Source organism: Mobula hypostoma, chromosome 13 (genome assembly GCF_963921235.1).
Source record: "Mobula hypostoma chromosome 13, sMobHyp1.1, whole genome shotgun sequence".
NCBI lineage: Eukaryota > Metazoa > Chordata > Chondrichthyes > Myliobatiformes > Myliobatidae > Mobula > Mobula hypostoma.
The window spans coordinates 3869360-3884889 of NC_086109.1; the positions used below are offsets into that span (position 1 = coordinate 3869360).

At 44.4% G+C, this 15530-nt stretch overlaps 1 protein-coding gene across 2 annotated transcripts in view; it reads left to right on the forward strand.

Annotated features, from left to right (window-relative positions):
- LOC134355368 (plexin-A2-like) overlaps positions 1-15530 on the forward strand; it is a 560952-nt gene that overhangs the window by 464742 nt on the left and 80680 nt on the right. For both annotated transcript variants that reach the window (XM_063065148.1, XM_063065149.1), the window contains exons 17-18: positions 7865-7958; positions 12353-12592. In XM_063065148.1, the coding sequence (XP_062921218.1) occupies positions 7865-7958; positions 12353-12592 (334 nt within the window). The remainder of the gene's footprint in view (positions 1-7864; positions 7959-12352; positions 12593-15530) is intronic.

The window sequence follows — 15530 nt, forward strand, 5'->3', positions numbered from 1 at the left end:
GGTGGGAAGACAGATGAAATACTGTGCCTGCCACCTGGCAGCAGTTTTTTGGAAAAACAGAATATTTACAGCACTGGGCAAAGCCATGTAGCTCTTGGTGTCTAAACGATTCTCATTGTAGGAATGGTGCAAAGGGATATGGACCCAATGCAGGCAAATGGGATTAGTGTAGATCAAGGGATTCCCTCCCGGCTCCCCGGACACCTCGGTTAATGGTAGGGATCCATGGCATGATAAAGGTTAGGGACCCCTGGTGTAGATGGTGCCGATGGGCCCGTCTCTGTGCTGTTCAGAATTACGACTCTCTGGGCAACACGATAGCTTGATGGTTACTATGTTGGTTCACACCACTAGCTGTAAGATCAGGATTCGGCCCTGACTGTTGTCTGTAAGGAGCTTAAACCTTCTCCCCGTGACTGTGTGGGTTTCCTCTGGGTGCTCTGGTTTCCTCCCACAGTAAATTATGGGCATGCTATGTTGGTGGCAGAGGTGTTGTGACACTTGCCCAGCACAGTCCTCGCTGATTTGATGTGACACCACTTTGAAGCGTTCTTTGTGTGCCCATCTCCCAGTTCCATCCCCGAAGATTGTAATGGGAAACAGTGTATTGGTAGCAAACTTACTCTCATCCGAGTATTCTTTTCACAAGTAAAACCAATTAATTCTTTATCGTTGTTCCTCAGCTTCCTTTACAATTCAGTGTAGAGCGCTTGATGAAGGGATTTATTTTAATATTTGCTGATGGCCTGTTGATGTCATTAACAAGACCAGCACTTTCTGTCCGTAGTCCTCTTTCCCCAAGTCCCTGACTGATTCCAGCAATCCCCAGAATAAATATTATTCCAGCAATTGCATTTTCACAAACTTTTCCCAAGCTCCCTCCAGTCATTTTGCTGCTTTTAATTTTCCAAACAAGGAGTCGGAGTGCCGACAAGACACACCACATGTTCTCTTCAGTGATGTTTGCCTCCCTCTGCTTCCCTCTGGGGCACTGCAACCTGCAAACACTAACGAGAATTACCATGCCATAAGTCTCTCACACACACCCACCCACAGCAGATTTATCCCGATTTTGATTGATTGTGCATTTAAAGCACAGACCCTACAGTATATAGTACGACAAACTGGCTCATTAGGTAGTACGATGTGAGGTGCCTGCGAAAAGCTCTCTCAACACGTGGGTACGTGTTATTTCACAGTGTGATTGTTTGAGAACTTTTCACACCCCCAGAATGTGGACAGCAAACCCTGTCAAAATCTGCTATGCATTTGCACCAATTAAGGATTGAGTTTGTAGTAGTAGTCATAGTCATACTTTATTAACCCCGGGGGAAATTGGTTTTCGTTACAGTTGCTCCATAAATAATAAATAGTAATAAAACCATAAATAGTTAAATACTAATATGTAAATTATGCCAGTAAATTATGAAATAAGTCCAGGACCAGCCTATTGGCTCAGGGTGTCTGACCCTCCAAGGGAGGAGTTGTAAAGTTTGATGGCTACAGGCAGGAATGATTTTCTATGACGCTCTGTGTTGCATCTCGGTGGAATGAGTCTCTGGCTGAATGTACTCCTGTGCCCACCCAGTACATTATGTAGTGGATGGGAGACATTGTCCAAGATGACATGCAACTTAGACAGCATCCTCTTTTCAGACACCACCGTCAGAGAGTCCAGTTCCATCCCCACAACATCACTGGCCTTACGAATGAGTTTGTTGATTCTGTTGGTGTCTGCTACCCTCAGCCTGCTGCCCCAGCACACAACAGCAAACATGATCGCACTGGCCACCACAGACTCGTAGAACATCCTCAGCATCGTCCGGCAGATGTTAAAGGACCTCAGTCTCCTCAGGAAATAGAGACGGCTCTGACCCTTCTTGTAGACAGCCTCAGTGTTCTTTGACCAGTCCAGTTTATTGTCAATTCGTATCCCTAGGTATTTGTAATCCTCCACCATGTCCACACTGACCCCCTGGATGGAAACAGGGGTCACCGGTACCTTAGCTCTCCTCAGGTCTACCACCAGCTCCTTAGTCTTTTTCACATTAAGCTGCAGATAATTCTGCTCACACCATGTGACAAAGTTTCCTACTGTAGCACTGTACTCAGCCACATCTGGATGGCAGGGTGGAGATAACATCCCTAACAAAGGATGTTTAAGGCACTCCTTCCCTCCGCTAACCTGCAGGTCACCCTTGGGCAAGGTGTAGCACCTGCTTAGCCCCTGATCAGGGTCATGTGAAGCCATGGGAGCAGGTGGTGGATGGTCGTATGAGCAGCTGGTGCTTATCACAAGTTCTGGTTATGTGACCACTGTCTTCGGAGAGACAATCTCTGAAGAGTATTGATAATGGCTGGGGTCACCCATATTGGAAGATAGAACCTAGAATAGTATAGCACATCACAGACCCTTTGGCCCACAATGTTGTGCCGACCCTCAAACCCTGCCTCCCATATAAGCCCCCACCTTAAATTCCTCCATATAGCAGGCTAGTAGTCTCTTAAACTTCACTGGTGTATCTGCCTCCACCACTGACTCAGGCAGTGCATTCCATGCACCAACCACTCTCTGAGTCGAAAACCTTCCCCTAATATCCCCCTTGAACTTCCCACCCCTTACCTTAAAGCCATGTCCTCTTGTATTGAGCAGTGGTGCCCTGGGGAAGAGGCGCTGGCTATCCACTCTATCTATTCCTCTTATTATCTTGTACACCTCTATCATGTCTCCTCTCATCCTCCTTCTCTCCAAAGAGTAAAGCCCTAGCTCCCTTAATCTCTGATATTGTAAAGACACTGCCCAGAAGGATGAAATGGCAGCTACTTCTGTAGAAAAATTTGCCAAGAACAATCATGGTCATGGAAAGACCATGACCATCCATGTCATACAACACGACACATAATGTTGATGATGAAGGACCGAGCAAGGGACTAGCCATAATTCTTTACTTGTTGGTGCAGACCGTCACTGCAGAAAATTCTGGCTTGTTTGAATCCTGTGCCAACTAATCCCTTAAAAAGGAGGAGTCTATTGAGTGAGATTGACCACTCTACTGGGGCTTCCATGTCAGAGCATTTCCAGATTCCCAATCCAGAAATATATCGATCTCAGCTTTGAATGAAATCAGGGGTGGAGTCTCCACAGCCACTGGATGAGGAAATTCCAAAAGTCACCACCCTCTGAGTAGAGAAATTTCTCTTCTGTTCAGTCTTAAATAACTAATCCCTTATTCTCAAAGTATTCCCAAGATCATAAGGTCCTCAGGAAGATTTTAGGTGCTAAAACCAGACAAGGCCCTTGAGGAATATAAAAAGTCTTGAATCACGTGTGAGTTTTTGAGAAAGTGACAAAGGGTAGGACAGTGAGTGTAGCCTACATTTATAAACCCTCAAGTAAAGCTGCAATGAGCTGGTAAATTGGATCTGAAACTGACTTGGTGGGGTGTTTTTTTGACTGGAGATCTGTGACCATTGGTACCATAGTAATCAGTGCTGGGATTTCTATTGTTTGTAATATGTATCGACGATTTGGATAAAAGTGTAGTTGGTCTGATACACAACCAATTCTGAAATTGGTGCATTTGTGGGCAACAAAGAAATTTTTCAAAGGATGTTGGGAGAATATTGTTCAGTTAGAAATCTGGCCACAGAAATGGCAGATGGAGTTTAATCTAGACAAGTTCATTGGAATTTGATAGATGTATGATCTGTAAAATTATGAAAGGCATAGAGAGGGTAAGTATTCAGTTTTTTATCGTATACTGAGCTCTTAGGTTTACGATGAAAGGGGGAATGTTTCACTGGGCTGCATGAGGCAGCTTTTTTCTACACAAGGCGCCTAGAATATGCTGTTCCTGTTAACAATTCCTGGGATGTGCAGGTCACTGGTGAGACCCACATTTTACTCCCGGCCCTCAATGTCCTTGAACTGAGTGGCCAGCTCAACCACTTATGGGTAGTTAAGATCAGAGCACATCTCTTTGGACAGGAGCCACGTGTTGTCAAGCTGGGTAAGGATGGCAGATCCCATACTCTGCCGGGTGTAAGGTAACCGGACTGGTTTGGTCAGCAATGCAGTCATTCCACAGAATCAGGTTTAATATCACCGCCATATGTTGTGAAATTTGTTGTTATCTGACAGCGGTGCATTGTGATGCGTAATAATGAAAATCTGTAAATTACAGAAAGAAGTAAATACAGTTAAATTAACTAAGTAGCACAAAAAGAGAAAAATTGTGGAGAGGTAGTGTTCATGGGTTCAGTGTCTATTCAGAAATCGGATGGCAGAGGGGAAGAGGCTGTTCCTGAATCACTGAGTGTGGCCGCTCTACCTCCTCCCCAGTGGTGACAATGCAAAGAGGGCATTTTCTGGCTGACGGGGGGTCCTTATTGACGGATGCTGTTTCTTTCAGGATTCACTCCCTGACGATGTCCTGGATGCTGGGGAGACTTTGTGTCCATGGTGGAGCTGACTGAGTTCTCAACTCTGGGTAGCTTATTTCAATCCTGTGCAGTGGCCCCTCCATACTAGATGGCGATACAGCTAGTTAAAATGTTCTCCATGGTACATAGAACATAGAAATCTACAGCACATTACAGGTCCTTCAGCCCACAATGTTGTGCCAACCTATGTAACCTACACTAGAAACTGCCTAGAGTTTCCCTACCACATAGTTCTTTATTTTTCTAAGCTCCATGTGCCTATCTAAGAGGCTCTTTAAAGGACTCTGTTGTATCTGCCTCTACCACTGTCACTGGCTGTGCATTCCACGCATCCACCACAATCTGTGTGAAAAACTTACATCCGCCTTCCAAGCACCATAAAACTATGCCCCCTTGTATTAGCCATTTCAGCCCTGGGAAAAAGCCTCTGCCTGTAGAGATTCCTCCGTCTGTAGAAATTCGTGAGTACCTTTGGTGAAATACCAAATCTCCTCAAACTCCTAATGAAATATAGCCTCTGTCATGCCTTCTTTGTTACTGGCATCAACATGCTCAGCTCAGGATTGATCCTCAGAGATGTTGACGCCCAGGAACTTAAAATTACTCACTCTTCCCACTTCTGAATTACAAAAGTCCAAAGTAAATTTTGTAATCAAAATACACCCATGTCACCATATACAGCCCTGAGATTTATTTTGCTGTGGACATACTCAGCAAATCTATAGATTTGTAACTATAACAGGATCAATGGAAGATCAACCAGAATGTAGAAGACAACAAACTGTGCAAATGCAAATATAAATAAATGGTAACGAATAACAAGAACACGAGGTAATGAGATAAAGAGTCCTTGAAAGTGAGATCATTGGTTGTAGGAACATTTCAATGATAGGGCAACTGAGTGTAGTTAACCCCTTTTATTCAAGAGCTTGACGGTTGTAGGGTAGTAACTGTTCTTGAACCTGGTGGTGTGAGTCCCGAGGCTCTTGAACCTTCTACCTGTTGGCAGCAGCGAGAAGCAAGCTTGACCTGGGTGGTGGTTTATACGTAGTAGTTATTTTTAACTTAATTATCTGACTATGCATTCGCCATCTGCTGTTAAACCAGCCTTCTACATCTCTAGTAAACAATCCGTTAAGGCACAGTGTTTGCAATATGCTACTTTTGGTTTCTGTTTATACTTGTATAGACTTAACCCAATGTATCTTGACAACATCTAAATTAAAGCTTTTATTTAATCATTGTTGCTGTTACTTTCACAGTTTCTACTAGTAATATTTCAGGATACATAAAAAGAAAATATTGCACATCTGGAGGTATCAGTCCCTGCCCCTGCCACACGCTGTAATCACTCAGCACTCTGAATATATCAGAAGGAATAATTGTGCAGTGCACAACATCACAAGGAGGGAACACTACAAATAACAGCACAGATGCTGGAGCTGCAAGCCAACTGCTCTCTATTACTGGTGTAACATTCCACTTCACAGTGGTGAAAATTGCAAACGCCTCTCTCAAACGAGAGGCACTTATTTAGCAATACCACATGAAAAGCGTGTTTAACGAGAAAACAGCTGTGATTATGACTTTCAAGGCATCCAAATCCACGCAGGAGAAAAAAAGGCACTCCACAAATATTCCTGTCGGCGCTCGGTTTGCAGAATGGAGTGCTGGAAATTGCTGAGATCTCTGCTTTGTATTTTTGAAGGAGCAGCCTTGTTTAATCTACAGCTGTGCCTTCATTACCACCCATAACCTCCACTGACACTCTCGATACTCAAAACATGCAAAACTCTACCCTGTGCATCTAATTAATATTCTGACAGAACAGGTGGTTCCAGATAAATAATGAACAGCCAAGCCAAGAGAAGTTTTTGCTGCGATCAGCGTATAATATTTGGAAAAGGATTTCAATAGATTGTGCTTTTTGCAATATCTGTATCAACACTATTTAATAATTTATCATATAATCATATCCAGCCAAGCAGCATGGAAAGCACTGACACAGGCAATTCCCACTGAAGACTTTATTAAGAAAGAAAAGACTTGTTTTCCTCCGGCACCTTTGCTCACACACCAATGTGCACCGCGCAGGGCTTTCCGTGTGCAGTCTCTGTTGTATTGCGGGGTGGTTGCACAAAGAGTTTCCACAGCCAACAATATGATATTTTCTAGAAGTTAAGGGGTAAATTTGGACAGGGCACAGGGTAGAATTCTCAGTTTTCTTTTGGGAATGCACTGAGAGCATTTACAGCTTCCTGTGGGGTAGATGGCATTCAGCATCTCATTCTAAATATGGAATCTCTGGTTATGCTGCGCTCCACCAGGACTGCACCATACAGGCTCTGGGGTGAGACTTAAGCCATTAGCCTCCTGATTCAGGGACCAGAGAGATGCTACTGATTTTCACAGCCTTTCCACTTAATGCAGGAAATTACTCAAATGTCCTGTTAGAATTATAGAACACCAGAGCACAAAAATATGCCCTTCAGCTCATCTAGTCTGTGCCAGACCATTCCACATCCCTTCCCATTCATGTACTTACCAAACTTTTCTTAAAAGTTGCAATCGAACGAGTATCCACCACTTCTGCTGGCAGCTCATTCCACACTCAAACTGCCCTCTGAGTGAAGAAATTCCCCCTCAGGTTCCCTTTAAGTTCAGTTTCAAGTTTATTGTCTTTCAGCCATACACATGCATACAGCTAAATGAAACATTGGTCCTCTGAGGTCAAGGTACAAAACACAATACATATAGTCACACGCAGCACACATAATAGAGCACCAACACTGTAGTTCTGATAAAGCACAATACAATCACAAAATAAAATTAGCATGTCCCTGAGTGTTATGGCCTGAAGATTGATGGTGCATAGGATGTTGTCCTGGAGCCATATTTCTGCAAGAACAAGCACGTAGCAGTTCCTCATCTCACACTGGGTAATATTACACCTTTCATTCATAACCAATGATCTCTAGTCTCACCCAGCCTCAGAGGTAATCAGTACCTTGAAATGCCCATGGTAGAGGTGGAGCTGTTACCCCTGTAATTGACAGTGTGAAACAGGGTCCATCTTCTGCTTTCTGGTATTACTTTCCAGCTAAGATTTCAGCTCGTTTATTGTGTTAATTCACGAGGTGAAGAGGGAAAATCTTTTCATTATCATTACAACATGATTACGACATTGCAAGGCAACACTGACCACTGCTGAGATATTCACCCTTTCTGTGTAAACCAACAAACAAGCAAACATTTTTGTAAAGGCAGACGCACTTTGAAGTTGACGGATCAATGAACAAGATTGGCACCCAGCTTTTATGAAGCTGTGAAAACTGTCAATTATTTCTCAAAAACAGGGATTACATATTGACAATTCAATGCATCCAAATGTAAAACTGCCTTGTGTTTTGTTGAAATTCAGTGGCAATACCTCCCTGATTGTCTTCGGAACCAACTTGGATATAATTCAAGAACCCAGGATCCGGGTGAAATACAACAGCCAGGAGTCTCTCAACGTAAGTCTTTGACCAATGCTAAACGCTCTTTCCAATGGCGCAAGTCTACGTTGTGTGATGGTCACGATGGTCACACTGCTTCTTGTACTGGTAGGGACATGATGGGCCAAATGGCTTATTTAGATCATAGGTAGACAGGGTTGTAAAGAAGGCTTTTGGCATCCTGGCAGCCATAAATCAAAGTATTGAGTATAGGAGATGGGATGTTATGGGGAGGTTGTATAAGACATCGGTGAGGCCAAATTTGGAGTATTGTGTACAGTTCTGGTCACCTAACTATAGGAAGGATATCAGTAAGATTGAAAGAGTGCAGAGAAGATTTACTAGGATGTTGCTGGGTCTTCAGGAGTTGAGTTACAGGGAAAGATTGGAGCATAGAAGAATGAGGGGAGATTTGATAGAGGTTTACAAATTTATGAGGGGTATAGACAGAGTAAATGTGAATAGGCTCTTTCCACTTAGATTAGGAGAGATAAGTATGAGAGGACATGGCTTTAGGATGAAAAGGGAAAGGTTTAAGGGAAACATTAGGGGGAACTTCTTCACTCAGAGGGTGGTGGGAGTGTGGAATGAGCTGCCATCTGAAATGTGGGCTCACTCTTAAGTTTCAAGAGTAAATTGGACAGGTACATGGATGGGAGAGGTCTGGAGGGTTATGGACTGGATGCAGGTCAATGGGACTAGTAGAATAATTTTTCGGCACAGACTAGAAGGGCTGAATGGCCTGTTTTCTGTGCTGTAGTGTTCTATGGTTCTATAAGACCATTAGGCATAGGAGGAGGATTGGGCCATTGGCCCATCGAGTTCTCTGCCATAACATCATGGCTGATTTAATACCCTTCTCAGCCCCACGCTCCTCCCTTCTCCCCATAACCTTTGACATTCCAACTAATCAAGAAACTATCAATCTCTGCTTTAAATACACCCAGTGACTTGACCTTCACAGCCATCCGTGGCAGCGAATTCCACAAATTCACCAGCCTCTGGCTAAAGAAGTTCCTCTTCATCTTCAATCTAAAGGGACGGCCCTCTAGTCTGAGGCTGTGCCCTATGGTCCTAGACTCTCCCACTATAGGAAACACCCTCTCCACGTTTCTGTGCTCTACAGTTCAGTGACTTTATAAAGTGGGGAGAGGGAGCAGATCTGAGGAAGGGCCAATGATCAAAAACATTCCCTCGGCAGCTTCCACAGTATCTGTTTGAAAAAAGCAGGCACCCGGCCAAGCACCAAGCAGCATTCACATTATCAATCCAACAGATTTATGAGAAGCATTTTGGAGTTACAGACTTATCTTTTATTGTTTATTCTCGTGAATTATACAAATATAGAGAAGGATTATGAAGCAGCCGATTAGCTAATTATTTCATAATCATGTTCAAATGAAATGGAAAAGCAGTGAGTTCCAGTTACAGCAAGGTGCCATGTGGTAACGCAGGGAAAATAGAGCATTTTGTGCAAATTCCTTACCTGTTACTTCGCACAGAGAGGGTTAATGGACTCTCTGAAAGTCCTTAATGGTGTTTAATGAGAGATTAACAGGGCAAAAACACCTTTGTCAGCATTGAAAGAAGGAGGTCGCGCGCACGAGAGAGTAATCAGTATTGATTTAACTTTGTACTTTTCTGTGGCCTTTTTTTTAATTCAGTAAATTAGTCATTAGTTCACTGTGGAAAAACTCGTGGGGCTCTGTCTGGCTGGGACAGGATTGACTGCATGGGACTTCAGTTCAATATTTGAAGAGTTTGCTTCACAGAATCTCATTTTAGGACTGCATTCATGCTGGGAAATTTAGTTTAAATTAACTCTCCCTCGAGGGAGAGGGGAATGAAAAATAAAGCAACAGTACATCAAGCTGTACTTTCATATGTACTTGTAGGCTGTAAAATTATTGATTTTTTAAAAAAGAAAATTATCACTGCGGTGTTTTGTGTACCAGAGGGAGAGAGAATGGTATAGAATATGTCCGTTTATGTCGCTGTAATTTACAGAACAGTTTTGTTTGTCTGGGTGAATAATAAAACGCAATCAATATGAGGAACTGTATTTGCCGGCCTTTTAGCTCCACTTGTAGCAGTGTAAGGGACAGTTGTTGAAACTGGAGAACTGCCAACGTTTGGTGACCAGCAATTCTCTGGTGGGACTCCTCAGACCCGCCTGCTGGTGGTATCTCATGGTGGATGCATTTGGACGATAAAAGCCACCGCCCCACCCTTTCCCCCTCTCCCCCACGCTTTCCCCCTCTCCCCCACCCCTTCCCTCTCTCCCCCACCCCTTCCCTCTCCCCCCCACTGCTGGTGGGAGTTCATTGCTTTGTCAGATACAACGCGGAATAGGCCCTTCCAGCCCATTGAACCGTGCCGCCTGGCAAACCCCGAATTAATCCCAGATGAACTACAGGATAAATTGCATTGACCAATTAGCCTATCAACCAGTATGTCAGGGTCATTGAACCCGATCGCTGGTACTGTAAAGTGTTGTGCTAACTACTACACTACCGTGTGGTAGGACTTGAACCGAGATCATCAGTACTGTAAAGCGTTGTGCTAACCACTACACTCCTGTGCCATGCCATCCCTTGGGACATAGCCATATCTGACACGCTGCATTTGGATGATTGCATGGTTGGTCTTCCATCCATGACCATGATCGTTCTTGGCAAATTTTTCTACAGAAGTGGTTTTGCCATTGCCTTCTTCTGGGCAGTGTCTTTACAAGCTGAGTGACCCCGGCCATTATCAATGCTCTTCAGGGATTGTCTGCCTGGTGTCAGTGGTCACATAACCAGGACTTGTGATGTGCACCAGCTGCTCATACCACCATCCACCACCTGCTCCCATGACTTCACATGACCCTGACCGGTGGGGGGGGGCGGGGGGCTGCTAAGCAGGTGCTACACCTTGCCCAAGGGTGACCTGCAGGCTAGCAGAGGGATGCAGTACCTTACACTTCCTTTGGTAGAGATGTATCTCCACCCTGCCACCCATGTATTGAGATAACTTTTGTAAAACCATCTATCTTTAATACTCATTAGTTTTCAAACAGTCCTTTCATAAAGTGATTTCATGGGTAATATTCTGATTTCTTTTCACTTTTCTGTGCATTTCCTGCAGCTTTCAGGGTTATAGGGGGATGTCAAGGTAAGATCTTCACACAGAGAGCATCGGGTGTGTCGACTTCACTTGGAGTATTGTGTTCAGTTCTGGTTGCCTCATTATAGGAAGGATGTAGAAGCTTTAGAGAGTGAGCAGAAGAGATTTACCAGTAATTTGCCATGTCTCATAAGGACAGGATGAGCGAGCTAGGGATTTTCTCTTTGGGGTGAAGGAGTTTGAGAAGTGACTTGATAGAGGTGTACAAGATGATAAACAGAATAGATTGAGTAGATAGCCAGAGACTTTTCCCAAGGGTGGAAATGGTTAACTTTAAGGCTTAATTTTAAAATGATTGGAGTAAAGTATGGGGGGGGGGATGTCAGAGGGAGGTGTTTTAATTTAAGAGAATGGTGGCTGCATGGGACACACTGCCAGGAGTGGTGGTAGAGGCAGATACATTAGATAGGCACATGGATGATAGGGAAATGGAGGGCTATGTGGGAGGGAAGGGTTAAATTGATCTTAGAGTAGATTTAAAGATTGGCATAACATCATGGGCTGAAGGGCCCGTACTGTGCTGTCATGTTCTTTGTTCTGTCATCTCCATTCTCCCTGTCATCGTAACCATGGATACCCCTCCCCCCAAAGGGCTGGGTGCTGGTCCCTTTGCCATACACCCTGCTCACAGACTCAAAGACAGTTCCTTTCCCCAAGTAGTAAGGCTGATCAGCACCTCCACACACTAACCCACCTCTCCACACCCCCAGCCATCACTATTTTCTCATTTCTTGTTACAGCCATCTTATGTACAGACTTTCCTGTGCCTAGCGTCACTTTATGGACATACAATCAATCTGTGTATACAGTATAAGCTGTCTTATGTATTCCCATTTATTGTGTTTTTATTATTAATATTATCATAAACACTATAGAGGTCTGCAGAGCAACTCACACAGAATGCTGGAGGAACTCAGCAGGTCAGGCAGCATCTGTGGAAGTGAAAATACAGTCCCAAAGAAGGCTTTCAGCCTGAAACGTCGACTGTTTATTCATTTCCACAGATCCTGCCTGACCTGCTGAGTTCCTCCAGCATTTGTTATTATTGTGTTTGTGCTTCTTTTTCTGTGGCATTGGATGCTTAGTAGCAATTATTTCATTCTCCTTTACACTTGTGGACAGGAGATGACATTAAACAATCCTGAATCTTGGGGTCAATGTTCTCCGTATCCATGTGAGGTTGAGCTTGTGCTTCGGGTGTTCCAGATGTTGAAAGGAGACTCACGCCTCTTGTCCTGTTGCAGGTGTGTGAAGTGGTGAACTCTACAACCATGACCTGCCGAGCTCCCGCTCTCACCCACGAGCATCAGCCTGGGCACGACACGGTGGAGCGCCCCGATGAGTTCGGCTTCGTCTTCGACAACGTGCAGGCTCTGCTGGTTTATAACAACACCAACTTCGTCTTCTACCCCAACCCGACCTTTGAAGCTCTGAGTGTAACAGGCATGCTGGAACAGAAGCCGGGCGCCCCCATCATACTCAAAGTACGTGTCTACATCCGTAAGTTGGAGTGCCGCGTTGTACGCTCATCCCCTGCCCTGTTCCGCTGTGGCCGTGGCTGTCTCAGCTCTTCACTGCGATGCTGACCCTTCCTGTCAGAAAGGTTCAACTCAGGAGAACTTGCAGATGCTGGAAATCTTGAACAACACCCACAAAGTGCCGGAGGAACTTGGCTGGTCAGGCAGCATTTACGGAGGGGAATTAACAGTGAGACCCTTCATCAGGTTTGGAAAGGAAGGAGGCAGAAGGCAGAATCAGAACTGGGGGAAAGGAAGGAATACAAGATGGAAGGTGATAGTTATACATTATGTATCACCTCCCGGCTTCTTACTTCATCCCTCCTCCCTCCATGGAAGGCTCCTGATGAAGAGTGCATCTTGGTCTCGTTCCGAAGCATCGACTGTTTATTCCTCTCCATAGATGCTGCCCGACCTTGCCGAGATCCTCCAACATTTTGTGGGTGTTGCTCTCAATTTCCAGCGTCTGCAGAAACTCTTTTGTTTCCGATCCAGCTGTCATGGGAGTTCAGTCGACATGTTCTGAAATGACCCAGCACACAGAACACAAGTCGGCACTATAGAGTGCAGACACTGGATTCTGGGGCAACAGAAAACTACTCCAGCAGGTGAAGGAGCATCTGTTGGTTGAATGGGCAGTACTCCCACACTCCCCTCCCACTGGGACCCCTAGCTCTCTATTTCCATCTACCCTCCCCACTTCCCTTGTTTGATCCCATGCTCCACCTTCCTCTCCCATCAGATTCCAGCCGTTTGTCAACCCCACCCTTCAGCTCCCAGCCTTTGTCACTATTTCCACCTGCCCCCTCACCTGGACCCACCCATCCTAGAGCAGTGTCTGGTGACGTGCAATGTATGTACTTTAATAAATTTATGAACTTTGTACATACAATAAGAACACAGCCTGAGCATATGCGTGCACAATAGATGCATTGTACAGATGCACATGTGTGTGTGGTGTATACCTGTGCATTGGTTGTGTACGTGTGTTGTACGTGTGGAGAAGATATTCTTTACAGACACACTCTGCAATGTGCACATCATACTAAAACCATTGGCATGGTGAGGGGGTGAATGATTCTCTCGTGGGTGATCATGAACATAGACGAAGATCTATAATGACAGAGACCTTTGCAATGACACAGACAGTAAAGGAGTGCAAATTCCCTGAAATGGGATGCAGCAATTGCCAAATTGTAGGAAGGAGTATTTCCTCATATTGGTCTAATGGTGGTTGTCCATCATGTCCAGTGATGACAAGAAACCCATGCAGGAGAGTTTGAAAAGTGGGAAAGACGTTGCACTAGGGGGCAGTTCCACTCTCTCGACCTCAGAAGTCCGGGCCCAGCAGCACGAACAAACGTCCCAAACTGGGATCTTCCTTGGTTGCAGTGGATGACCATGACGTCTTCTGTACGTTGTCTTGCCCTTTTCCCTCCACAGAGTGTTGCAGTACTGCCTTCCTATCCGTTGGATGTCACTGATGCTTTAACCATGTGTGAGGCACTTGTGAGGAAGAGTTTGATTAATATTTGTGGAGAAAAGCAAGTAGATTGCTGTAAAAATCAATCCACAGTATCTTCCTGTTTATGTTTAGTGGGGGAGGATGCCGTCTGTACCCGCTCTGACCCACATGATCCATGAAGGTCCGAGTAGGAATAGACCAGGGAAATAAATAGTCTTCACCCCAAGACGGCGAGCAAAATAAAACTCTCAGCACAGTTTGCTATTTTCAAAATATTTAATTTCCTGGCTTCATCAGCCCATAGAGAAAAGATTTACCCAGGATGCAGAAAGGAAAAGAAAACAGCATTTAGAAAATTATGCTTTAAAAAGCAGGACAAAAAATTAGCTTTATTTGTCACAGGGACTTCGAAACACAGAGTGAAATGTGTCGTATTTGTTTAATTAAGAAACCCAGCAGGAATGGCAGGCTCCTCACCCCTACACTGATATCTTCCATCTGTAATTAATGTTTCAATGCCTGTGACTTTATTTTTACAGTTGCTCTTGAGATAAATGAAGTGTGATAAATGGATGTTTTTGCACGGCACTCTGATAACATTCAAATCATTACTGGCACTGGCTTCCTCTGTCCTGTTCCTTCTCCGTATTCAGGTGTTTTTTAAAAACAATCTGCCCCGACCTCCGTGGGACACACTCGAACATCAGACTTTCTGTCAGCAGCCAGACTTCTTCCCCAACATCTACTTTTACCTATCAGAGACAAATAATCCTGACAAAGCGGCAAGCTGTTCATTAAATCATCCCCACTTGGAGAAGGCCAACCTTCATCTTTCATTATTTCGTTCACATGAGATTTGTCATGTTGTCACATGATCTATTAAGTCATGGAGTTAAGTCCGGTCAAGTTTATTGTCCTGTGCACCAGTATGGCAAGATACAAGAACAATGGAAAGTTCACAGACACCTAAGTATAGCCGACACACTGAGTATAAATTATAAAAGACCCTGAAGAAAAATACTGTATAACAAAGACTCTATTTATTTGTCTATTTGTTTGTTTGTTTATTGAATTACAGTGCAGAACAGCCCTTTTGTCCTTTCAAGCTGCACCTCCCAACAATCCCCTATTCAGTCCTAGCCCAATCACAGGACAATTTACGAGGCTCAATTAACCTACCAGCTGGTACGTCTTTGGAGCAAACGAGAGCACCTGGAGGAAACCCACATGGTCACAGGGAGATCATACAAGCTCCTTACAGACAGCAGTGAGAATCAGACAAGTCCATACGATAGCGTAGTGTTTAGCACAATGCTATTACAGCTTGGGGTGTCAGAATTCAGAGTTCAATTCCGGCCTCCTCTGTAGAAAGTTTGTATGTACTTCCAATGAGCATGAGAGTTTCTCCTTGGTGCTCTGGTTTCCTCCCACAGTCCAAAG